The 25,454-nt window shown below is 39.5% G+C and overlaps 1 protein-coding gene across 1 annotated transcript in view; it reads right to left on the bottom strand.

Annotated features, from left to right (window-relative positions):
* Window positions 1-323: 323 nt before the first annotated feature.
* Window positions 324-25,454, bottom strand: part of LOC119531272 (acyl-coenzyme A thioesterase 1-like) — a 35,109-nt gene continuing 9,978 nt past the window's right edge. The window contains exons 2-4 of the mRNA XM_037832354.1: window positions 5,863-6,476; window positions 3,683-3,885; window positions 324-1,589 (exon numbers count right to left, since the gene is read on the bottom strand). Of these exons, the coding sequence (XP_037688282.1) occupies window positions 984-1,589; window positions 3,683-3,885; window positions 5,863-6,448 (1,395 nt within the window). The 5' untranslated portion in view covers window positions 6,449-6,476 and the 3' untranslated portion in view covers window positions 324-983. The remainder of the gene's footprint in view (window positions 1,590-3,682; window positions 3,886-5,862; window positions 6,477-25,454) is intronic.

The following is a 25,454-nucleotide window of genomic DNA, read 5'->3' on the forward strand; positions in this document are numbered from 1 at the left end:
CTCATCTATAAAATGAAGATAACACCTGTGATACACATTCATGAGGATTAAATGACCAGCACACAGTGCTAAAGAACAAAATGCTAACAAACCAAAAGAACACTGTATTGTTTTTGGATTTCAGGGAAAAAAAATATCTGTCAGGAATTGCTTTATTAAAAAAAAAAACTGATGAAAGAGAAGACCATAATTATGAATTAACGATTTTTTTTTATTCTAAATACAATTAAGCATTCAGAAAAGTTTAAGCTTATTGTGGACCTATTTTATTAAGTGACAGAAATATTAAATCACTACTTATTTTCACATTAATCATTGTTAAACTTGCTTATGTAATTCATTTAAATAATGTTTCACCAGCTTTTGAAACTACTAAATCATCAGAGTCCATATATGTAAACAGGAAAGTAAATTAAAATTTGTTTGTTCTAGGAAATTCCTTATTAATCCAAGAAGATATCAAAAAACTAACAATGTAGTTGCTTTGAAATGTTTTAGTACTTTCACATCTAACAATAATCAATTTATCGCTAAGATACTAACTTCCACTCTTAAAGGAGAAATTCAAATCTGATATTATAATATTTTTGATATTATATGCTTTTTTTTCCACAGTAGGTAATCATTACTTTATTAATCAGTCATTCAACATATAATTATTGAGCACCAGTTATGTACCAGGCACTATTAATCAGTGTTACTTTTCCTTGCAGTGTTAAAACTTTGTCAGTTGTGTTACGAGACAGTAAAGAGTATGTGTTTTCTACCTCTCATTTTCTGCAGAATCACTCCCCTCCCAAACAACTAAAAAGATATGTAGTTTATAAAAATCTTGAAAAATCATTCTTATTGGTAAGTTCATTTTAACAGAGAGGGAAGAAAAAATCTTTAGTTATTACAAAGAAAAAAATAGAGACACAAACTAATTATGGCACCTGTTCCAGGATATATTAGCGTCGGAGATGACACAACCAAATAAAAGATTACAGTTTTGCTGGGATTGTCCCCTCTTTACCACTTAAGTGTTTGTGGAAGAAAGTCTGAAGTTGCTTCCAGGCATCCACCTGAGCCATGGCATGAGCTCTGGGCTCCCCTCCACAGATAATAGGACTGCTCACGTAGGGGTACACGGAGGCCCACCTCATGGGGAAGTAAGGGGGATCAATATAGTGTCCCGTCCCCGGGTAACAAATGATCTGGGGCTTTTCCTTACCATGGTCCTGTAAGCGTTTAGAGGCCTCATTGGCAAAGAACTCACTCTTAGAGGTGCGGTCATCCTGACCAACAATGAACAGGAAGGTGCTCTTGGCCCTTTCCACAGGAATGATGCTCTTCTGGTCAGTTGCTTTCAAAGGGATGTTGAACATATCCAAAATGTCTACAAGTCCATCTTCAGTCACTTTGATTTGATTTATGTTGAGGCTCACAGGGGGCAGAGTCTCACCCTTGTACTGTACAGCTACCCCAAGAGGGACCACAGAACCACTGATTATGACAGCAGCGGTGATGCCCTTCAAGAATGAGGCCATGGAGAGGCAGATTTCGCTCCCTTTGGAAATTCCAAGCAACCCAACACCTGGACCTTTTACCTGAGAAGGGATAGAGGAAAGAGAAGGAGAATGAGACCATGGACAATGTAGTGCGGTAAGGAGTGTGTGCCCAGCCTTGGATGTCAGGTGGACTAGAGCCTAAATCTGGGCTCTACAATTTACCAAGTTGTGAAATCCTTGGGAGATTTACTTATCCTTCCTCCCTATCTTTCTTTTTCAGAATTTCTGATGTCAACATCCAGGTGGATGATCTATCAAGTATCTTGGCCTCTCAGTTCCTTGACCTCCATATCTTCAATAAACTTTTTGTCTACCTGCTTCAGCCACCAACTACTATCTTCATACCCTAAACCTAATGATCATCAATACTACACCACCTGTAAAACCCCAGCTTCAGGTATTCTACTCTCTGATCACCATGTTAAGTATTTCCAGTTTAGCCAGTCTATTACCCATTCTAACAATTTATCCACCTCTTTGAGAGCTAGATTACCCCTTTTTCACTATCATACCTCCATCATGTTCTCACTTCCCTCTTCATCCAGCTGAGATGTAATGTTTCATCATTATAGTCACTCCCTTGCAAACACTCTTAACAACTTTCATACTTCTCTTCTTTGGTACAGTTGCCTGAAAAAGTGCTAACACTGGTTAAATCCACCTATTCGCTTTCCACTAGGCTTGCAATTGTGCAAATGAACCTTGCTGGGCAAAAAAAAAATTTGGCTGACAGATTTTACTTTCATTTCATCACCATAAATTTCAATTGAGCATCCACAGTGTCCAGCAATCCTACCACACTTCAAGGTGTGTTTGCTTTCTACTTCTCCAAAAGACCATCTCATACCTTCTGCTGTCTCCTGAAGCTCCTTTAACCCCCTCACTTTCAGGTCCTCGTACTTTATTGAAAATAGAAGCTATCATTTTCCCACTGCTAAATCTACCTAGTACAACAGGAACTCAAGCTCTCTGTCTTCCCTCCTGTTTCTAAGGACGAAGTATCTCTGTTATCAAAACCCATCCCTCCACTTGTGCTCAGGATCCCATTTACTTTGTCATTCTCAAGAACATTGATCCTGCAATTACTTCCTCTCTCTCCTTTCATAACTTTCTTCTCTACTTACATGCTATAGTATCTCTAACATTTTAATAACAATTTCTCGACCCCATATCCACTCTAGTTAATATACTAGGTCTCTTTCAACAGCAAAATTTGTAGGAAAAGTTGTCTGTAGTTGGTCTCTTCCTTGTCTTCCATTCTCTATGTAATCCCCTCCAGGGTAGTTTAGGTTTGCATTGTTACCTGAGGACTGCTCTTGTCACAGTTACTAATGACTTCTTGTTACAAACAAATGACATTTGCTTGACCTCTCAGCAGTTTTTTTCCTACAGGCTTCTACAAAAGCACTCTTGACTGATTTCACCAATACTCCTCAGATGATATCATTCCAGTTGTTCAAAGGAGGAAACAGAGATCCCAAGATCATGGATCTAGTAACTGCCAAAATCCAAACTCAAAATTTAACTTCTCTCTATATACACTTTATGCTGACTCCACTATACCCCATCACCCTTTCTAAAAGCTCCAGTGCTTTTATCCACAATGAGCTCTGACTGTACTGTAAAAAGAGCAAGGTTTATCTCCTGATCCTCTGATACCCTGAGCCCAGAACCCTCAAAACATTTCCTAGAACCCTGGGTCTTTGGCCACCAAGTTCTTCCTTTATAACATCATTCTTTGCTCTCACATGCTCAAGATCCAATGGGGGAAAGGTCTCTAAACACAAACATTTTAACTGGGCCTTCTGGAGACAGTGCTTCCCTTCCCTTTTCCTCTTACTTCCTGTGTGAAACCCAGGATTCTCAAATGTGGTTAGCCACATTATGAAATGTTACAAAATACTAGAATTGTAAATTCCATAATGCCAACTAGAAACAACTTGCAAGAAATATAGTAATTTATAATTGCATAGAAACTGTCTATAAAAAGTCTGTATAAAAGGTAGTATGTGTTGGGGGTAGGGAATAGCTGTCACGAACGATCATGAATCAGCTAAATTCTATGAGAACCAAGATCATTTTATGAGGAAGAGACCTGATAGGTAGCCCAAAAAACTTAGAGAACATCCAACCTTAGGGTGATTGAGCAGGTAGTTCACGGCTTCTTCAAAATACTCCATGTGAAGGGTCTCCATGTGCTTGGGGAGGTCTTCATAGTCATAATAAGCCAGAGCCATCACAGCAAAACCCTTTCCAGCCAGCAGACTAGCTCGATACTCCAAAAGGCCACCTCCCATTCCGGAAATGTCCACAATACCAGGAAAGGTCCCAGTTCCTTAGGAAGACACAAAACACAAAATTCTACTATTCCTGAAATTTTTTGCAGTGGTATTAAAAGCCATTTGTGACTTAGTTGGTTATGTCAAAGTTTTCCATTGATAATGAGAAATGCTGAAATGCCTCTGGTTTTCAAGCATCCAGAGAGTGGCATAGGCTTAATTCATATTCCCCTCTATACTCAGAGTCTCAAAACTCCACAGATTTTTACAAAAAGCATGAATTATTTTTGTGATTTAAAATAACTTACAAACTAAAACAAAAAACCATTGCTTCCTTGCACCCAAAAATCTGATTGCTAAATGCTAGTGTGGACGTGAAGCAAATGGAACCCTCAAACATTGCTAGTAGGAATGCAAAATGGTACACTTGCTTTGTTTGGAAAACAGTTTAGCAATCTCTTAGAAAGTTAAACATATACCCTCCATATGACCCAACAATCTTAATCCTAGGTATTTTTATCCAAGAGACATGAAAACTTGCCTTCACACAAAAACATGTATAACATGTTTGTGACTTTATTCATAATCTCCAAAGACTGGAAACAACCTAAAAGTCCTTCAACTGATGAATGAACAAATTAAGGTACATCTATATAATGTAGTACTACTGAGAAATAAAAAGAAGGAACTACTGATACATGCAGCAACATAAATGAATCTCCAATGCATTATGCTAAGTGAAGGAAGCCAGAACTCAAAAGGCCACATATTTATTCTGTACAATGTCATTTATTGGATATTTTTACCATTTACATAAAAATTTGTATTTAACATGTAAGGTTTAAAGAATAATAATAAAGCAAACACCATATACCCAATTCTCCATTTAAGAAATAGTTCATTACTAACACCACTGAAGAACTCCAAGTGTCTGTACCCCAGTGAATTTCCTTCCCTCTCTCTCCATTATGCTGGATTATGTGCTTATCATTTTCTTGATTTTCTTTATGCCATTACTGCTAAATGTATAGTTTAAACACTGTTTTGTTTATTTTGCCTATTTCTTTTTTAACTTTATCTAAATGGAATGATACTGTGTTCTTCTGAGACTTGTTTCACTCACCGCTGTTTTGAGATTCATCCATGTTGACTCATGTAGCTATAGTGCAGTCACTTTTGCTGCTGTTTATAGTCCTCAGTTTATTCATCAGTTCTATTGTTGATGGACATTCGGATTGTTTCTAGTTGTTTTTACTATTATAAACAATGCTACCATGGACGTTCATGATTATTCCTTCTGGTGCACAAGTGGAATGATATTCAGCTTTCTAAGTAAAAACAAATTGTTTCCCAGAGTGGATCAGTAATTCCACTCCTTCTACCAGTATATTTAGTTCCTTTTCCTTTACATATTTGTCAACAATTAGTATTGTTAGACTTCTAAATTTCTGCCACTTTTGAGGGTGTGAAATGGTATCTTATTGTGATTTTAATTTGCATTTTCCTGATTACTAATAAAGATAAGTATCTTTTCATTTTTCATTGGTCAGCTGTTTTTTACATAATGGTAAAAATATCGAATAATCTCAGAGAAGATTTCCAGCTGATAGTCAGAGGCTTTACTCCCTCCTGCTAATTTACATAAATCTTACTAGTCTGGGAGTTAGAAGAAAAGCTGCAAAGTTGAGTTAGTAAATTTTTCAAACATTAAAAAATTGAAACTAGCTTTAAATGGTAAAACAAAACAAAACCAAAAAATTACAACCGCCTTTTCCATTTCCTTATGAGTCTTTTAACTGATCATTGGATTTTAAGGACTCCTCAAAGCTTTAGAGCATTAGAGCCACCTACTCAACAAGCCTAACATTCTATTCCTGTCTCCCTGACATTTCAAAGCTGTTTTACAACCCCACAGATGTCTGGAATGTTGGCCCTTTCTCTCAACAAGCGGTGGGGGTGGAGGGTGGGGAGGGGGGTAGGGGTGGGGTGGGACAAGAGGCCCGAAGGCAGGAACAATTAGGGAGGTCGCTCACCTGGCGGCAAGAAGAGCGTGGCGCGCACCCTGCCCTCGCGCACCGGCTCCCTCAACATCCCGGGTCGCAGGAAGTAACGCTCGTGCACCGCTCGCGCCAGCAACCGCTCGGGCTCGGGGTCGTGGCCGTCCAGCACCTCTAACTCCACGACGAAGGGCGTCTGCACGTTCCGCTTCACCAGCCGAAGGAAGGGCTTTTCAGGTTCCAGGGCCCAGAAGAGCCCCATGGGTTCAAGTCCCGTAAAGCTGCCGTCCAGCGCGGGCGCGCGCGCCAAGTCTAGCTCACCGGTGCCGTCCGCGCGGTAGTGCGCGCGCGCCCGGAAGAGCTCGCCTTTCTCGTCGCGCAGGGAGGCGCGCAGCGTGACCGGCTGCCGAGGAACCAGTCCGCGCACGGTGATGTGCACTGGCTCGTCCCAGCTGCAGCGGCCTACGGGCTCCAGGGTCACCGTCGCCGCCCTCTGGGCAGGGGCCCTCGAGACCAGGGCAACTGGTCTCAGCTGTGGGAATCCGGGCAACTGCGCCCAACTCTTTGGGCCGCATCGGCAAAGCTTGGGCGATCGCAGGACAGCGGGACTTGGGGCCATCATTTTGCGCCTTGAATTCAGACCTTGGATGCTGTGGAGAAAGAAACTAGTTAAAGACCCTTTGGTGGAGGACTTCTCATCTGCAGGCTAAGCGTCCAGTTACCCAAGATCGGGGTTGGGGGACGGGGGCGCGGGCAGAGCAGCCTGTTAAGCTGAGCTGGATAGGCTAGAGTCCTGACAATCAGGCACCAACCGTTAAAGGCGAGAGCGAAAACATACATGCGTGAACTTGCCAAAAGCCTTCGGTACCGAAAACCTTCACTCTGGTAAGAACCTCCTAGTTCTGCGTCTCAGAAGAAGCTGTTGGGCTGGTGAAGAATGAGAAGGAACCAGGCACCTAGTTCTCCTGACGGCAGACTCCTGATGACTAAGAGGAATGCAGGACCGCAGTTGGCTTTTATAACTTATGTTGAGTAATTCACACCAGCTATTAATCATAGGCCCTTTCTTTTAAAATATGCCCCCTGGTGCTTTATCTGTTATTTGTGTATATGCTCAGCCTCCACACCAGTCCTAAGAGTTATGGCTGCCTTACTAGCAGTGTGTCTGACCTCTGTGCTCCATTCCTTACAGGTAAAAAATAGCCAAATGAGGTAATAGAATTATTATATTTTCTTATACTAGGCTCTCATTTAGTTCCATTTAGGCAAACATCTCCCTTTCATCCTGGACTTGTCACCTTTTCCCACTTTTTCATAGTTCTTCCAGCCAGTGGTAGATATTTCATGAAACTTAAGTTTCAAGCCTCTTCCAAGTTGTTGTACCTGATTTTACATTCATAGTCTTATGTTTCTCATAAAATTAGAGAAACCTCCAAATTACATAAGATTTGGGCCCACCAAACCTGGGTTTGCTTCTGCTCCCAATAAGGCCACCCTCAAGAGCTTTCCCAGCCAAACCTTTTTTTTTTTTTAACTTTTTTTTAATCAACTGTATGAAAAATAAAAAAAATAAAAAAAAAATTTAAAAACATACAATAAAAGAACCTTTCAAAGAGACCATAACAAGGGAGTAAGAAAAGGACAACTAACCTAAAATAACTACTTTACTTCCAACATACCCCACTCTACCCCAAGAAAGTAACCTAATATAGCAACATTTCTGTGAACTTGTTCCTACTATACCCATCAGAAATTAACAGACCATAGTCATTCCTGGGCATTCCCAGAATGTTAAATTTACCCACGATAGCTTATCTGTTCTTATTGGATTATTGTTCCCCCTTCCTTAATTACTCTCTATCGCTAGTTCCCCTATATTCTACATTATAAACCATTTTTTTACATTTTTCAAAGTTCACATTAGTGGTAGCATATAATATTTCTCTTTTTGTGCCTGGCTTATTTCGCTCAGCATTATGTCTTCAAGGTTCATCCATGTTGTTATATGTTTCACGAGATCGTTCCTTCTTACTGCCGTGTAGTGTTCCATCGTGTGTATATACCACATTTTATTTATCCACTCATCTGTTGAAGGACATTTGGTTTGTTTCCATCTTTTGGCAATTGTGAATAATGCTGCTATGAACATTGGCGTGCAGATATCTGTTCGTGTCACTGCTTTCCGATCTTCCGGGTATATACCGAGAAGTGCAATCGCTGGGTCAAATGGTAACTCTATATCTAGTTTTCTAAGGAACCGCCAGACTGATTTCCAGAGTGGCTGAACCATTATGCAGTCCCACCAACAATGAATAAGAGTTCCAATTTCTCCACATCCCCTCCAGCATTTGTAGTTTCCTGTTTGTTTAATGGCAGCCATTCTAATGGGTGTGAGATGGTATCTCATTGTGGTCTTAATTTGCATCTCTCTAATAGCTAGTGAAGCTGAACATTTTTTCATGTGTTTCTTGGCCATTTGTATTTCCTCTTCAGAGAACTGTCTTTTCGTATCTTTTGCCCATTTTATAATTGGGCTGTCTGAACTATCGTCATTGAGTTATAGGATTTCTTTATATATGCAAGATATCAATTTTGTCAGATACATGGTTTCCAAAAATTTTTCCCCATTGAGTTGGCTGCCTCTTTACCTTTTTGAGAAATTCCTTTGAGGTACAGAAACTTCTAAGCTTGAGGAGTTCCCATTTATCTATTTTTTCTTTTGTTGCTTGTGCTTTGGGTGTAAAGTCTAGGAAGTCCAGCCAAACCTTTTTACCTACTTCCAAGCACTCTCATGTCCCACCTTTCATTAGTCATGCAGTTCCCTGTAGTTACCTTTGTTCTGCCTCTGTGGGATACTTTATATTTATTTGTGCACAAGCATCTCAGGAACTAAAAAAGGTAAATAAAAATAGCTAACTTTTAATCCTCAGAAGAATCCTGAGAAAATTAAGGCCCAGAGGGGTTAACTAATCAGCTGAAAATCACACAGCTAGGATTCATAACTTTGCAATCCAATCCCACAATCTGTGTTCTAACTATTATGCTTTACCCATGTCTCACATGATGATATCCTGTGTTGAAGAAGATCTGGAAAACATTCATACACTGCTGGTGACTCGTATATTGTTATGATCTTTTCAGGGAGCAATCTGTTTAACAATAAAAGATGCATTCTCTTTGATTCACAATTCTATTTCTAGAAATTTCTTCTAGGTAACTATTCATGGATGTGGGTAAATATTTTGCTAAATGATGCTTATCATATAGTTCCTTTAATACAAGTTAGAAACAAACTAGCAATAACATTTAAATAAATTATGAAGTCATATAATGGAAGATTTAGCCATTTAAAATGATATAGCAAAAGAATATATGATGAAGAAATTTTAATGAAATTGAAAAAAAGCAGGAGATATATATGTGTGTGTGTATGTATGTGTGTGTGTGTGTGTATATATATATATAAGATTAATGCATTAGAAAAAAAGACTAGTCAAAAACTACCCCCAAAATGTTGTTTTTTATGCTCACGCCAATCAGCAAGGCCAGTCTTGCCTGGAAGCCAGAAATGGTGACCACCTGAATTGCATGATTCAAGGCCAACTGGACAGAGCTTTATGTCAAGAAATCTTCCCTTCTGTGAAGACAAATTAGTTCTTTTCACAAGGGGACTCCTGAAGGGCTGGGTTGCTGTAGGTCTGAAATTTTACTATTAGAAATACAGGACTTGAATAGTCCCCTTGTAAAATTAGTGTTAGTGGCTAATAATCTGGCAGGATTTGGGAAGCAGGGGAGATGGAAGTGAACTGTGTGGAAGGAGGAGATTAATTAGGGGTGGAGGAAATGAAAGGGGGAAAGAAAAGTTCCCAAAGACAGGCTCCTTCTATTTTACCATTTGCCCTATCAGCCTGGAACATGGTAGAGCTGGGTGCTCATAAGTTCCCAGCTTTGCCTTTTTCTCAGCGGGACTTATGAATCCCTGTGGAGGGGAAATACAGCTCATAGGCCTTACCTAGAGGTTTATTTTTTAAAAGATGACCAAGATGTAGCCTTTCTGGAGGACAGTGTGGTGGTTCCACAAGAACTAAGTATGTGGGTGCCATAAGGTCCTGCAACCCCATTAGAGGGCATATACTTGGAGGATCTGAGAGCAAGGACATGAATGGACATTTGCACATTCATGTTTATGGAGAGAGTATACATGATTTGCAATGGGTGGGGGTGGCCTAAGAGTACATCGAATGAGGAACAGAATGGTAAACTGTTGTGTGTGTATACAATGGAATATTGAGGAACTGCGAGAAGGAGTGAAGCTGTGAGACACCAGCGAGGTGAATGGATCCTGTAGATAGCATTTTGAGTGAAGTACACCAGAAACCAAGGCAAACACTATAATGCCTCACTGGTATGGACTAACTACAATGTGTAAACTCAGAACTGAACCTTAGAGCACAGCTTATCAGGACAACACTTATTGTAATGGTCTCTAGATTGTTAAGCTCTTACAGCAGTCACATCTATTCCTGAATTGTAATGGCTATCTCCAGATTCCAAGATGTTGATCCTTTTGTGTATAACCTGGTCGATCCCTGGAACTTGGGGTATCTGTGTGACACCTGAAATTCAGAGCTAGAACTTGGCAGATATGAATGTCAGTATTAGCGCATACAGCAACTGTTAAAAAAGTTGGAAAAGAGTCCAGACTTCAACTAGAGATATGAATGAATCAGATCGGTTAGGACTAGGACAAATAGGGCCAAAAGGTAAAGGAAGATACTGACTGTGTTTTAAAAAGTCAACTTCCATGTGAGACCAATTGAAGAGATGCTTGGTGGTGCAGGATCTATATTTCCTAAATAATTTAACTCGTATAGTTTGTTCAAATACCATAATTACATGGAACTTTGAATAGGAAGTGAGACCTGGTATGTTTGTATAGGTTAGTGTAAAATAGCGATGCATCCAAAGTAATTTGGACAGAGAATAAAAATATATATGCAGGGCTCCCCTGAGGAGCTCAGGGGGAATGCAGAGGTGTTGGGCTTCCTTACCTGGATTGTTGCTGATGTTCTCATAAGCACTGGGAACTGGCAGTTTGGTGTGCTGAGCCCTCTATCTCTGGACTTGCCCTTATAAAGTTCATTACTGCAGAGGAGAGGCTAAACCTGCCTATAATTGTGCCTAAGAGTCTCCCCGAGTATGTCTGTTGCTCAGGTGTGGTGCTCTCTCTCTAGCTAACCCAACTCGGCAGATGAACTCACTGCCTTCCCTCCTACGTGGGACCTGACTCCCAGGGGTGTAAATCTCCTTGGCAACACAGGGTATGACTCCCGAGGATGAATCTGGACCTGACATCGTGGGATTGAGAACATCTTCTTGACCAAAAAGGGGATGTGAAATGAAAGGAAATAAAGCTTCAGTGGCTGAGAGATTCCAAATGGACTCGAGAGGTCAGTCTGGTGGGCATTCTTATGTGCTATATAGATAACCCTTTTAGGTTTTAATGCATTGGAATAGCTAGAAGTAAATACCTGAAACTATCAAACTGCAACCCAGTAGCCTTGACTCTTGAAGACAATTTATAGCAATGTAGTTTACAAGAGGTGACAGTGTGATTGTGAAAGCCTTGTGGGTCACACTGCCTTTATCCAGCGTAAGCATGGATGAGTAGAAAAAATGGGGACAAAAACTAAATGAAAAATAGGGTGAAAGGGGATGATTGGGGTGTTCTTTTTTATTTTTATTTTTTATTCTTATTCTAATTCTTTCTGGTATAAGGAAAATGTTCAAAAAACAGATTGGGATGATGAATGCACAACTATATGATGGTACTGTGAACAGTTGATTGTACACCATGGATGACCATATGATACGTGAATATATCTCAATGAAACTGAATTTTAAAAAAATATGACCATTAAGGAAGGGGGAACAATAATCCAAGAAGAACAGATAAGCTATTTAACGTTCTGGGGATGCCCAGAAATGACTATGGTCTGTTAATTTCTGATGGATGTAGTAGGAACAAGTTCACTGAAATGTTGCTATAGTATGTAACTTTCTTGGGGTAAAGTAGGAACATGTTGGAAGTTAAGCAGTTATCTTAGGTTAGTTGTCTTTTTCTTACTCCCTTGCTATGGTCTCTTTGAAATGTTCTTTTATTATATGTTTGTTTTCTTTTTAACTTTTTTTTTCATACAGTTGATTTGAAAAAAGAAGGGAAAGTTAAAAAAAAAAAAAAAGAAAAAAGACAAACAAGGAAAAAAAAAAAAACAAAAAAACGATGTAGTGCCCCCTTGAGGAGCCTGTGGAGAATGCAGGGGTATTCGCCTACCCCACCTCCATGGTTGCTAACATGACCACAGACATAGGGGACTGGTGGTTTGATGGGTTGAGCCCTCTACCATAAGTTTTACCCTTGGGAAGACGGTTGCTGCAAAGGAGAGGCTAGGCCTCCCTGTATTTGTGCCTAAGAGTCTCCTCCTGAATGCCTCTTTGTTGCTCAGATGTGGCCCTCTCTCTCTGGCTAAGCCAACTTGAAAGGTGAAATCACTGCCCTCCCCCCTACGTGGGATCAGACACCCAGGGAAGTGAATCTCCCTGGCAACGTGGAATATGACTCCCGGGGAGGAATGTAGACCCGGCATCGTGGGATGGAGAACATCTTCTTGACCAAAAGGGGGATGTGAAAGGAAATGAAATAAGCTTCAGTGGCAGAGAGATTCCAAAACGAGCCGAGAGATCACTCTGGTGGGCACTCTTACGCACACTTTAGACAACCTTTTTTAGGTTCTAAAGAATTGGGGTAGCTGGTGGTGGATACCTGAAACTATTAAACTACAACCCAGAACCCATGAATCTCGAAGACAGTTGTGTAAAAATGTAGCTTATGAGGGGTGACAGTGGGATTGGGAATGCCATAAGGACCAAACTCCACTTTGTCTAGTTTATGGATCGATGTGTAGAAAAGTAGGGGAAGCAAACAAACAGACAAAGGTACCTAGTGTTCTTTTTTACTTCAATTGCTCTTTTTCACTCTAATTATTATTCTTGTTATTTTTGTGTGTGTGCTAATGAAGGTGTCAGGGATTGATTTAGGTGATGAATGTACAACTATGTAATGGTACTGTAAACAATCGAAAGTACAATTTGTTTTGTATGACTGCGTGGTATGTGAATATATCTCAATAAAATGATGATTAAAAAAAAAAAATATGACCAAGAAGTCCACCAAACCACCAATCAATAAATATAATGCAATTTCCCAAAGCTCAGTTTACAAGGAAGGAAATTTAATCAATAGCTGAAGATACTTCTGATTGAATCCACAGGTTCTGTGAGTCGACTCATAGAATTCTTTTTTTTTTTTTTTAATTTTATTTATTTTTTTTTAAATTCAGTTTTATTGAAATATATTCACAAACCATACAGTCATCCATGGTATACAATCAGTGTTCACAGTATGATCATATAGTTATGCGTTCATCACCACAATCTATTTCTGAACATTTTCCTTACATCAGAAAGGATCAGAATAAGAATAAAAAATAAAAGTGAAAAGAGAATACCCAAACCATCCCCCCATCCCACCCTATTTGTCATTTAGTTTTTACTCCCATTTTTCTACTGATTTTTTTTCAATTTTTTAACTTTGTTTCTCAAAAAATTAAAAACAAACAGGCAAACAACAACCAAAAAAACCCCACAACATTTCAAACAAAGCAATGGATTAAGGAAAACAAATAACCTAAAATAACTACTTTGCTTCTAATATGTTCCTACCATACCCCAAGAAAATTAATAAACCATGTCCAAACAGAGGAGTAAGAAAAACAAATAATCTAAAATAACTACATTGCTTCCAACATGTTCCTACCATACCCCAAGAAAATTAACAACCCCTAAGAAAACAAAGGAATAAGAGAAAAAAAAAAACCTAAAATAACTCTATTGCTTCCAACATGATCTTACTATATCCAAGAAAGTTTACAAACCATAATCATTCCTGAGCATTCCCATAACATTGAGATTACCCTCCATAGTTTATCTGTTCTTATTAGATTATCATTCCCCCTCCACTAATTGGTATCTCTAGGTCCCCTACATTCTACAGTATAAAACATTGTACATTTTTCACAGAATTCACATTAGTGGTAACATACAATATCTCTCTTTTTGTGCCTGGCTTATTTTGCTCAGCATTATGTCTTTTTTTTTTTTTTTTTTTTTTTAATCTTCATTTTATTGAGATATATTCATATACCACGCAGTCATACAAAACAAATCGTACTTTCGATTGTTCACAGTACCATTACATAGTTGTACATTCATCACCCAAATCAATCCCTGACACCTTCATTAGCACACACACAAAAATAACAAGATAATAATTAGAGTGAAAAAGAGCAATTGAAGTAAAAAAGAACACTGGGTACCTTTGTCTGTTTGTTTCCTTCCCCTATTTTTCTACTCATCCATCCATAAACTAGACAAAGTGGAGTGTGGTCCTTATGGCTTTCCCAATCCCCTTGTCACCCCTCATAAGCTACATTTTTATACAACTGTCTTCGATTCATGGGTTCTGGGTTGTAGTTTGATAGTTTCAGGTATCTACCACCAGCTACCCCAATTCTTTAGAACCTAAAAAGGGTTGTCTAAAGTGTGCGTAAGAGTGCCCACCAGAGTGACCTCTCGGCTCCTTTTGGATTCTCTCTGCCACTGAAGCTTATTTCATTTCCTTTCACATCCCCCTTTTGGTCAAGAAGATGTTCTCCGTCCCACGATGCCAGGTCTATATTCCTCCCCGGGAGTCATATTCCACATTGCCAGGGAGATTCACTCCCCTGGGTGTCTGATCCCACGTAGGGGGGAGGGCCATGATTTCACCTTTCAAGTTGGCTTAGCTAGAGAGACAGGGCCACATCTGAGCAACAAAGAGGCATTCGGGAGGAGGCTCTTAGGCACAACCATAGGGAGGCCTAGCCTCTCCTTTGCAGCAACCATCTTCCCAAGGGTAAAACCTGTGGTAGAGGGCTCAACCCATCAAACCACCAGTCCCCTATGTCTGTGGTCATGTTAGCAACCATGGAGGTGGGGTAGGCGAATACCCCTGCATTCTCCACAGTCTCCTCAAGGGGGCACTACATCTTTTTTTTTCCTTGTTTTTCTCTTTTTTTTTTTTTTAACTTTCCCTTCTTTTTTTTTTTTTTTATCATCATTTTATTGAGATATATTCACATACCACGCAGTCATACAAAACAAATTGTACTTTCGATTGTTTACAGTACCATTACATAGTTGTACATTCATCACCTAAATCAATCCCTGACACCTTCATTAGCACACACACAAAAATAACAAGAATAATAATTAGAGTGAAAAAGAGCAATTGAAGTAAAAAAGAACACTGGGTACCTTTGTCTGTTTGTTTGCTTCCCCTACTTTTCTACACAGCCATCCATAAACTAGACAAAGTGGAGTTTGGTCCTTATGGCATTCCCAATCCCACTGTCACCCCTCATAAGCTACATTTTTATACAACTGTCTTTGAGATTCATGGGTTCTGGGTTGTAGTTTAATAGTTTCAGGTATCCACCACCAGCTACCCCAATTCTTTAGAACCTAAAAAAGGTTGTCTAAAGTGTGCGTAAGAGTGCCCACCAGAGTGATCTCTCGGCTCGTTTTGGAATCTCTCTGCCACTGAAGCTTATTTCATTTCCTTTCACATCCCCCTTTTGGTCAAGAAGATGTTCTCCATCCCACGATGCCGGGTCTACATTCCTCCCCGGGAGTCATATTCCACGTTGCCAGGGAGATTCACTTCCCTGGGTGTCTGATCCCACGTAGGGGGGAGGGCAGTGATTTCACCTTTCAAGTTGGCTTAGCCAGAGAGAGAGGGCCACATCTGAGCAACAAAGAGGCATTCAGGAGGAGACTCTTAGGCACAAATACAGGGAGGCCTAGCCTCTCCTTTGCAGCAACCGTCTTCCCAAGGGTAAAACTTATGGTAGAGGGCTCAACCCATCAAACCACCAGTCCCCTATGTCTGTGGTCATGTTAGCAACCATGAAGGTGGGGTAGGCAAATACCCCTGCATTCTCCACAGGCTCCTCAAGGGGGCACTACATCTTTTTTTTTTTTTTTTTTCCTTGTTTGTCTTTTTTCTTTTTTTTTTTTTTTTTAACTTTCCCTTCTTTTTTAAATCAACTGTATGAAAAAAAAAGTTAAAAAGAAAACAAACATACAATAAAAGAACATTTCAAAGAGACCATAACAAGGGAGTAAGAAAAAGACAACTAACCTAAGATAACTGCTTAACTTCCAACATGTTCCTACTTTACCCCAAGAAAGTTACATAATATAGCAACATTTCAGTGAACTTGTTCCTACTACATCCATCAGAAACCAACAGACCACAGTCATTTCTGGGCATCCCCAGAACGCTAAATAGCCTATCTGTTCTTCTTGGATTATTGTTCCCCCTTCCTTAATTGCTCTCTACTGCTAGTTCCCCTACATTCTACATTATAAACCATTTGTTTTACATTTTTCAAAGTTCACATTAGTGGTAGCATATAATATTTCTCTTTTTGTGCCTGGCTTATTTCGCTCAGCATTATGTCTTCAAGGTTCATCCATGTTGTCATATGTTTCACCAGATCGTTCCTTCTTACTGCCGCGTAGTATTCCATCGTGTGTATATACCACATTTTATTTATCCACTCATCCGTTGAAGGACATTTGGGTTGTTTCCATCTCTTGGCAATTGTGAATAATGCTGCTATGAACATTGGCGTGCAGATATCTGTTCATGTCACTGCTTTCCGATCTTCCGGGTATATACCGAGAAGTGCAATCGCTGGATCGAATGGTAGCTCTATATCTAGTTTTCTAAGGAACTGCCAGACTGACTTCCAGAGTGGCTGAACCATTATACAGTCCCACCAACAATGAATAAGAGTTCCAATTTCTCCACATCCCCTCCAGCATTTGTAGTTTCCTGTTTGTTTAATGGCAGCCATTCTAACCGGTGTTAGATGGTATCTCATTGTGGTCTTAATTTGCATCTCTCTAATAGCTAGTGAAGCTGAACATTTTTTCATGTGTTTCTTGGCCATTTGTGTTTCCTCTTCAGAGAACTGTCTTTTCATATCTTTTGCCAATTTTATAATTGGGCTGTCTGTACTATTGTCATTGAGTTGTAGGATTTCTTTGTATATGCAAGATATCAGTCTTTTGTCAGATACATGGTTTCCAAAAATTTTTTCCCATTGAGTGGGCTGCCTCTTTACCTTTTTGAGAAATTCCTTTGAGGTGCAGAAACTTCTAAGCTTGAGGAGTTCCCATTTATCTATTTTCTCTTTTGTTGCTTGTGCTTTGGGTGTAAAGTCTAGGAAGTGGCCTCCTAATACAAGGTCTTGAAGATGTTTTCCTACATTATCTTCTAGGAGTTTTATGGTACTTTCTTTTATATTGAGATCTTTGGTCCATTTTGAGTTAATTTTTGTGTAGGGGGTGAGGTAGGGGTCCTCTTTCATTCTTTTGGATATGGATATCCAACTCTCCCAGCCCCATTTGTTGAAAAGACCATTATGGCTCAGTTCGGTGACTTTGGGGGCCTTATCAAAGATCAGTCGGCCATAGATCTGAGGGTCTATCTCTGAATTCTCAATTCGATTCCATTGATCTATATGTCTATCTTTGTGCCAGTACCATGCTGTTTTGGCAACTGTGGCTTTATAATAAGCTTCAAAGTCAGGGAGTGTAAGTCCTCCCACTTCGTTTTTCTTTTTTAGAGTGTCTTTAGCAATTCGAGGCATCTTCCCTTTCCAAATAAATTTGATAACTAGCTTTTCCAAGTCTGCAAAGTAGGTTGTTGGAATTTTGATTGGGATTGCATTGAATCTGTAGATGAGTTTGGGTAGAATTGACATCTTAATGACATTTAGTCTTCCTATCCATGAACATGGAATATTCTTCCATCTTTTAAGGTCCCCTTCTATTTCTTTTAGTAGAGTTATGTAGTTTTCTTTGTATAGGTCTTTTACATCTTTGGTTAAGTTTATTCCTAGGTACTTGATTTTTTTAGTTGCTATTGAAAATGGTATCTTTTTCTTGAGTGTCTCTTCAGTTTGTTCATTTCTAGCATATAGAAACATTACTGACTTATGTGCATTAATCTTGTATCCTGCTACTTTGCTAAATTTGTTTATTTGCTCTAGTAGGTGTATCGTCGATTTCTCAGGGTTTTCTAGATATAAGATCATATCATCTGCAAACAATGACAGTTTTACTTCTTCTTTTCCAATTTGGATGCCTTTTATTTCTTTGTCTTGCCGGATTGCCCTGGCTAGCACTTCCAGGACAATGTTGAATAACAGTGGTGACAGCGGGCATCCTTGTCTTGTTCCTGATCTTAGAGGGAAGGCTTTCAGTCTCTCACCATTGAGTACTATGCTGGCTGTGGGTTTTTCATATATGCTCTTTATCATGTTGAGGAAGTTTCCTTCAATTTCTACCTTTTGAAGTGTTTTTATCAAAAAGGGATGTTGGATTTTGTCAAATGCTTTTTCAGCATCTATTGAGATGATCAATTGATTTTTTCCCTTTCGAGTTTTTAATGTGTTGTAATACATTGATTGTTTTTTCTTATGTTGAACCATCCTTGCATGCCTGGAATGAACCCCACTTGGTCATGGTGTATGATTTTTTTAATGTGTCTTTGGGTTCGATTTGCAAGTATTTTGTTGAGGATTTTTACATCTATATTCATTAGGGAGATTGGCCGGTAGTTTTCCTTTTTTGTAGCATCTTTGCCTGGTTTTGGTATTAGATTGATGTTAGCTTCATAAAATGAGTTAGGTAGTGTTCCATTTTTTTCAATGTTTTGAAAGAGTTTGAGTAAGATTGGTGTCAGTTCTTTCTGGAAAGTTTGGTAGAATTCCCCTGTGAAGCCATCTGGCCCTGGGCATTTATTTGTGGGAAGATTTTTGATGACTGATTGGATCTCTTTGCTTGTGATGGGTTGGTTGAGGTCTTCTATTTCTTCTCTGGTCAGTCTAGGTTGTTCATATGTTTCCAGGAAATTGTCCATTTCTTCTACATTATCCAGTTTGTTGCCATACAGTTGTTCATAATATCCTCTTATAATTTTTTTAATTTCTTCAGGATCTGCAGTTATGTTACCTTTTTCATTCATTATTTTGTTTATATGGGTCTTCTCTCTTTTTGATTTTGTCAGTCTAGCTAGGGGCTTGTCAATCTTGTTGATCTTCTCAAAGAACCAACTTTTGGTGATATTTATCCTTTCTATTGTTTTTTTGTTCTCTATGTCATTTATTTCTGCTTTAATCCTTGTTATTTCTTTTCTTGTACTTGGTTTAGGATTGGTTTGCTGTTCATTTTCTAGCTTCTTCAGTTGATCCATTAGTTCTTTGATTTTGGCTCTTTCTTCCTTTTTAATATATGCGTTTAGTGCTATAAATTTCCCCCTTAGCACTGCTTTTGCTGCATCCCATAGGTTTTGGTGTGTTGTGTTCTCATTTTCATTCGTCTCTATATATTTAGCAATTTCTCTTGCTATTTCTTCTTTAACCCACTGATTGTTTAGGAGTGTGTTGTTTAACCTCCAGGTATTTGTGAATTTTCTAAGTCTCTGATGGTTATTGACTTCTAATTGTATTCCATTGTGGTCAGAGAATGTGCTTTGAATAATTTCAATCTTTTTAAATTTATTGAGGCTTGTTTTATGTCCCAGCATATGATCTATTCTGGAGAGAAAGTTCCGTGAGCACTAGAAAAGTATGTGTATCCTGGTGATTTGGGATGTAATGTCCTGTAGATGTCTGTTAAATCTAATTCATTTATCAGATTGTTTAGGTTTTCAATTTCCTTATTGGTCTTCTGTCTGGTTGATCTATCTATAGGAGAGAGTGATGTGTTGAAGTCTCCCACAATTATTGTGGAAACATCAATTGCTTCCTTTAGTTTTGCCAATGTTTCTCTCATGTATTTTGTGGCACCTTGATTGGGTGCATAGACATTTACGATTGTTATTTCTTCTTGCTGAATTGCCCCTTTTATTAGTATGTAGTGGCCTTCTTTGTCTCTCAAAACATCCCTGCATTTGAAGTCTATTTTATCTGAGATTAATATTGCTACACCTGCTTTCTTTTGGCTGTAGCTTGCATGAAATATTTTTTTCCATCCTTTCACTTTCAGTTTCTTTGTGTCCCTGTGTCTAAGATGAGTCTCTTGTATGCAACATATTGATGGTTCATTTTTTTTGATCCATTCTGCGAATCTATATCTTTTAATTGGGGAGTTTAATCCATTTACATTCAACGTTAAAACCGTGAAGGCATTTCTTGAATCGGCCATCTTATCCTTTGGATTATGTTTGCCATATTTTTCCCTCTCTCTATTAATATCCTTTATTGTACCCATACCGAATCTCTTTAGTACTGAACCTTTCTCCAGGTCTCTCTGTCCTGTCTTTGTTTCTCTGTCTGTAGGGCTCCCTTTAGTATCTCCAGTAGGGCAGGTCTCTTGTTAGCAAATTGTCTCAGCATTTCTTTGTCTGTGAAAAATTTAAGCTCTCCCTCAAATTTGAAGGAGAGCTTTGCTGGATAAAGTATTCTTGGCTGGAAATTCCTCTCACTCAGAATTTTAAATATATCGTGCCACTGCCTTCTCGCCTCCATGGTGGCTGCTGAGTAGTCACTACTTAGTCTTATGCTGTTTCCTTTGTATGTGGTGAATTGCTTTTCTCTTGCTGCTTTCAGAACTTGCTCCTTCTCTTCTATGTTTGACAGTGTGATCAGTATATGTCTCGGAGTGGGTTTTTTTTGGATTTATTCTATTTGGAGTTCGCTGAGCATTTATGATTTGTGTATTTATGTTGTTTAGAAGATTTGGGAAGTTTTCCCCAACAATTTCTTTGAATACTCTTCCTAGACCTTTACCCTTTTCTTCCCCTTCTGGGACACCAATGAGTCTTATATTCGGACGTTTCATATTATCTATCATATCCCTGAGGTCCATTTCGAGTTTTTCAATTTTTTTTCCCCATTCTTTCTTTTATGCTTTCATTTTCCATTGTGTCATCTTCCAGGTCACTGATTCGTTGTTCAACTTCCTCTAGTCTTGTACTATGAGTGTCCAGAATCTTTTTAATTTGGTCAACAGTTTCTTTAATTTCCATAAGATCATCCATTTTTTTATTTAGTCTTGCAATGTCTTCTTTATGCTCTTCTAGGGTCTTCTTGATTTCCTTCATATCCCGTACTAGGGTCTCATTGTTCATCTTTAGTTCTTTGAGTAGCTGCTCTAGGTGGTGTGTCTCTTCTGGTCTTTTGATTTGGGTGCTTGGGCTTGGGTTATCCATATCGTCTGGTTTTTTCATATGCTTTATAATTTTCTGTTGTTTTTGGCCTCGTGGCATTTGCTGAACTTGATAGGGTTCTTTTAGGGTTTGTAGACCAGTTGAAGTCCTTATCTCTAATTTATCAGATCTACAGCTTCGTGGAGTACACTTTCTCTAACTAACCAGCAGGTGGCGTCCACGAGCCACCTGTTCTCCACAAGCCAGATCTCCCCTGCTTAGCCTTTTTGGTGAGTGGGGGAGTGAGTCTTGTGGGGCCCAATTGGTGTACCAAGCTTGCGTGTGTAGTTGGTGTTGCCTGCCCGGTATGTGGGGCGTGTTTCTGGGCAGTCGGGGAGGGGGGGTGGCCCTAACAATCAAATCTCCCTGATGATCCTAGAGTTTTAAAGCTGCTGCAATAGTCTAATCCTTCAGTTCAGTCCTGCCACAGTTTGTCTCTGCCACTGACCCACAAGTCTTTGGTATTGGCGTATGGCTCCTGAGACTTGCAAGTGGGCCCCTCTTCCAGGCTGTGCACCCCGGGTCCTCTGTTGAGGGATGACTGTGCTATGTCACAGGTGAGTGCCGTCCCCCCAGGGCAGTTCTGGGCTGCTGGGTGTGTTGGGAGGCTCCCAGTCTGCTCAAATGATGGCTGAATGGGGCTCTGTTAATTCACACTGCTCCCCCTTCCCAGCTCTGGGACATTCAGCTGAGGTTGCAGGGAAGGCTAATGTCCACGCCCAGTTTTGTGGTGTGTGCCTGTTATTTGAAGCACTTCCGTCACACTGGGTTGTCTGGGGCAGCTCTGGGCTATGGGGCTGGCGATGGGCAGGAGTGTTTCCTGTCCACCAGGATGGTGGCTGTGAGCGGACACCCCCCTTTTCTTGGGAAGTTGTGTTGTTTAGTGAATTTTCTCAGCCACTGGAATATTGCCTTTTGTCTCAGAGCTCTCTTAGTTCTGCTCTTGACTTGACATGCCCAAATTTCAATTCTTTGAAGCTTTCTGTATTGAGCTTCTTAGAGTAATTGTTTTAGAAAAAGCAAAAAGGATTAAAAAAAAAAAAAAAACGGCCCTCCTCAGAGATCTAATGGGTTATTGAAATGCTAATAGACAAAGCAACCAGGGCCATTAAGGAAAGGTGCACAGGGCAGAGAGATCAGCCTTGCTTCGGGATTTGCATATGCGCCTCAAGGCCTGATCTCCGCCCTTCCCCTTTCTGTGTTCACCAGAACTCGAAAAATCCTCTGCTTTTATTTTGGAGTTTTTCGTGTTGTTTTTTTTCTATGTCTGTCTCCTCTCTGCTGGGCTGGCTGCTCTCAGAGTCTCTGGTGTCTGGTCTCAGTCTATCTATGGTTGGAGTTTGAATCAGTAGAATGAGTTTCCGATAAGAGCAGCCACTGCAATTCTCCCTTCTCCTTCCCGGAGCTGACAGCCCCTCCTCCCCCGGGACTGAGCCTGGCAGGGAGGGGCGCGGGTCCCCTGGCCGCAAAAACTTACAGATTTCGCTGATCTCAGCAGTTCCACGTTTTCATGAGTGTTGTATGAAGTATGCCCAAAGACAGATTGCTCTGTGGTGTCCAGTCCACGCAGTTCCTGGCTTTTTACCTACTTTCCTGGAGGAGTAACTAAAACATACAGCTCACCAGTCTGCCATCTTGCCCCGCCCTTCTCCCTTCTTTTTTAAATCAACTGTATGAAAAAAAAGTTAAAAAGAAAACAAACATACAATAAAAGAACATTTCAAAGAGATCATAACAAGGGAGTAAGAAAAAGACAACTAACCTAAGATAACTGCTTAACTTCCAACATGTTCCTACTTTACCCCAAGAAAGTTACCTAATATAGCAACATTTCTGTGAACTTGCTCCTACTATATCCAACAGAAATTAACAGACCATAGTCATTCCTGGGCATCCCCAGAACATTAAATAGCTTATCTGTTCTTCTTGGATTATTGTTCCCCCTTCCTTAATTGCTCTCTATTGCTAGTTCCCCTACATTCTACATTATAAGCCATTTGTTTTACATTTTTCAAAGTTCACATTAGTGGTAGCATATAATATTTCTCTTTTTGTGCCTGGCTTATTTCGCTTAGCATTATGTCTTCAAGGTTCATCCATGTTGTCATATGTTTCACGAGATCGTTCCTTCTTACTGCCGCGTAGTATTCCATCGTGTGTATATACCACATTTTATTTATCCACTCATCTGTTGAAGGACATTTGGGTTGTTTCCATCTTTTGGCAATTGTGAATAATGCTGCTATGAACATTGGCGTGCAGATATCTGTTCGTGTCACTGCTTTCCGATCTTCCGGGTATATACCGAGAAGTGCAATCGCTGGATCGAATGGTAACTCTATATCTAGTTTTCTAAGGAACTGCCAGACTGACTTCCAGAGTGGCTGAACCATTATACAGTCCCACCAACAGTGAATAAGAGTTCCAATTTCTCCACATCCCCTCCAGCATTTGTAGTTTCCTGTTTGTTTAATGGCAGCCATTCTAACCGGTGTTAGATGGTATCTCATTGTGGTCTTAATTTGCATCTCTCTAATAGCTAGTGAAGCTGAACATTTTTTCATGTGTTTCTTGGCCATTTGTATTTCCTCTTCAGAGAACTGTCTTTTCATATCTTTTGCCCATTTTATAATTGGGCTGTCTGTACTATTGTCATTGAGTTGTAGGATTTCTTTATATATGCAAGATATCAGTCTTTTGTCAGATACATGGTTTCCAAAAATTTTTTCCCATTGAGTTGGCTGCCTCTTTACCTTTTTGAGAAATTCCTTTGAGGTGCAGAAACTTCTAAGCTTGAGGAGTTCCCATTTATCTATTTTCTCTTTTGTTGCTTGTGCTTTGGGTGTAAAGTCTAGGAAGTGGCCACCTAATACAAGGTCTTGAAGATGTTTTCCTACATTATCTTCTAGGAGTTTTATGGTACTTTCTTTATATTGAGATCTTTGGTCCATTTTGAGTTAATTTTTGTGTAGGGGGTGAGGTAGGGGTCCTCTTTCATTCTTTTGGATATGGATATCCAACTCTCCCAGCCCCATTTGTTGAAAAGACCATTATGACTCAGTTCAGTGACTTTGGGGGCCTTATCAAAGATCAGTCGGCCATAGATCTGAGGGTCTATCTCTGAATTCTCAATTCGATTCCATTGATCTATATGTCTATCTTTGTGCCAGTACCATGCTGTTTTGGCAACTGTGGCTTTATAATAAGCTTCAAAGTCAGGGAGTGTAAGTCCTCCCACTTTGTTTTTCTTTTTTAGAGTGTCTTTAGCAATTCGAGGCATCTTCCCTTTCCAAATAAATTTGATAACTAGCTTTTCCAAGTCTGCAAAGTAGGTTGTTGGAATTTTGATTGGGATTGCATTGAATCTGTAGATGAGTTTGGGTAGAATTGACATCTTAATGACATTTAGTCTTCCTATCCATGAACATGGAATATTTTTCCATCTTTTAAGGTCCCCTTCTATTTCTTTTAGTAGAGTTATGTAGTTTTCTTTGTATAGGTCTTTTACAACTTTGGTTAAGTTTATTCCTAGGTACTTGATTTTTGTAGTTGCTATTGAAAATGGTATCTTTTTCTTGAGTGTCTCTTCAGTTTGTTCATTTCTAGCATATAGAAACATTACTGACTTATGTGCATTAACCTTGTATCCCGCTACTTTGCTAAATTTGTTTATTAGCTCTAGTAGCTGTATCGTCGATTTCTCAGGGTTTTCTAGATATAAGATCATATCATCTGCAAACAATGACAGTTTTACTTCTTCTTTTCCAATTTGGATGCCTTTTATTTCTTTGTCTTGCCGGATTGCCCTGGCTAGCACTTCCAGCACAATGTTGAATAACAGTGGTGACAGCGGGCATCCTTGTCTTGTTCCTGATCTTAGTGGGAAGGCTTTCAGTCTCTCACCATTGAGTACTATGCTGGCTGTGGGTTTTTCATATATGCTCTTTATCATGTTGAGGAAGTTTCCTTCAATTCCTACCTTTTGAAGTGTTTTTATCAAAAAGGGACGTTGGATTTTGTCAAATGCTTTTTCAGCATCTATTGAGATGATCAATTGATTTTTCCCTTTTGACTTGTTAATGTGTTGTAATACATTGATTGATTTTCTTATGTTGAACCATCCTTGCATGCCCGGAATAAACCCCACTTGGTCATGGTGTATGATTTTTTTAATGTGTCTTTGGATTCGATTTGCAAGTATTTTGTTGAGGATTTTTGCATCTATATTCATTAGGGAGATTGGCCG

This window comes from Choloepus didactylus, chromosome 4 (assembly GCF_015220235.1).
Source record: "Choloepus didactylus isolate mChoDid1 chromosome 4, mChoDid1.pri, whole genome shotgun sequence".
Classification (NCBI taxonomy): domain Eukaryota; kingdom Metazoa; phylum Chordata; class Mammalia; order Pilosa; family Megalonychidae; genus Choloepus; species Choloepus didactylus.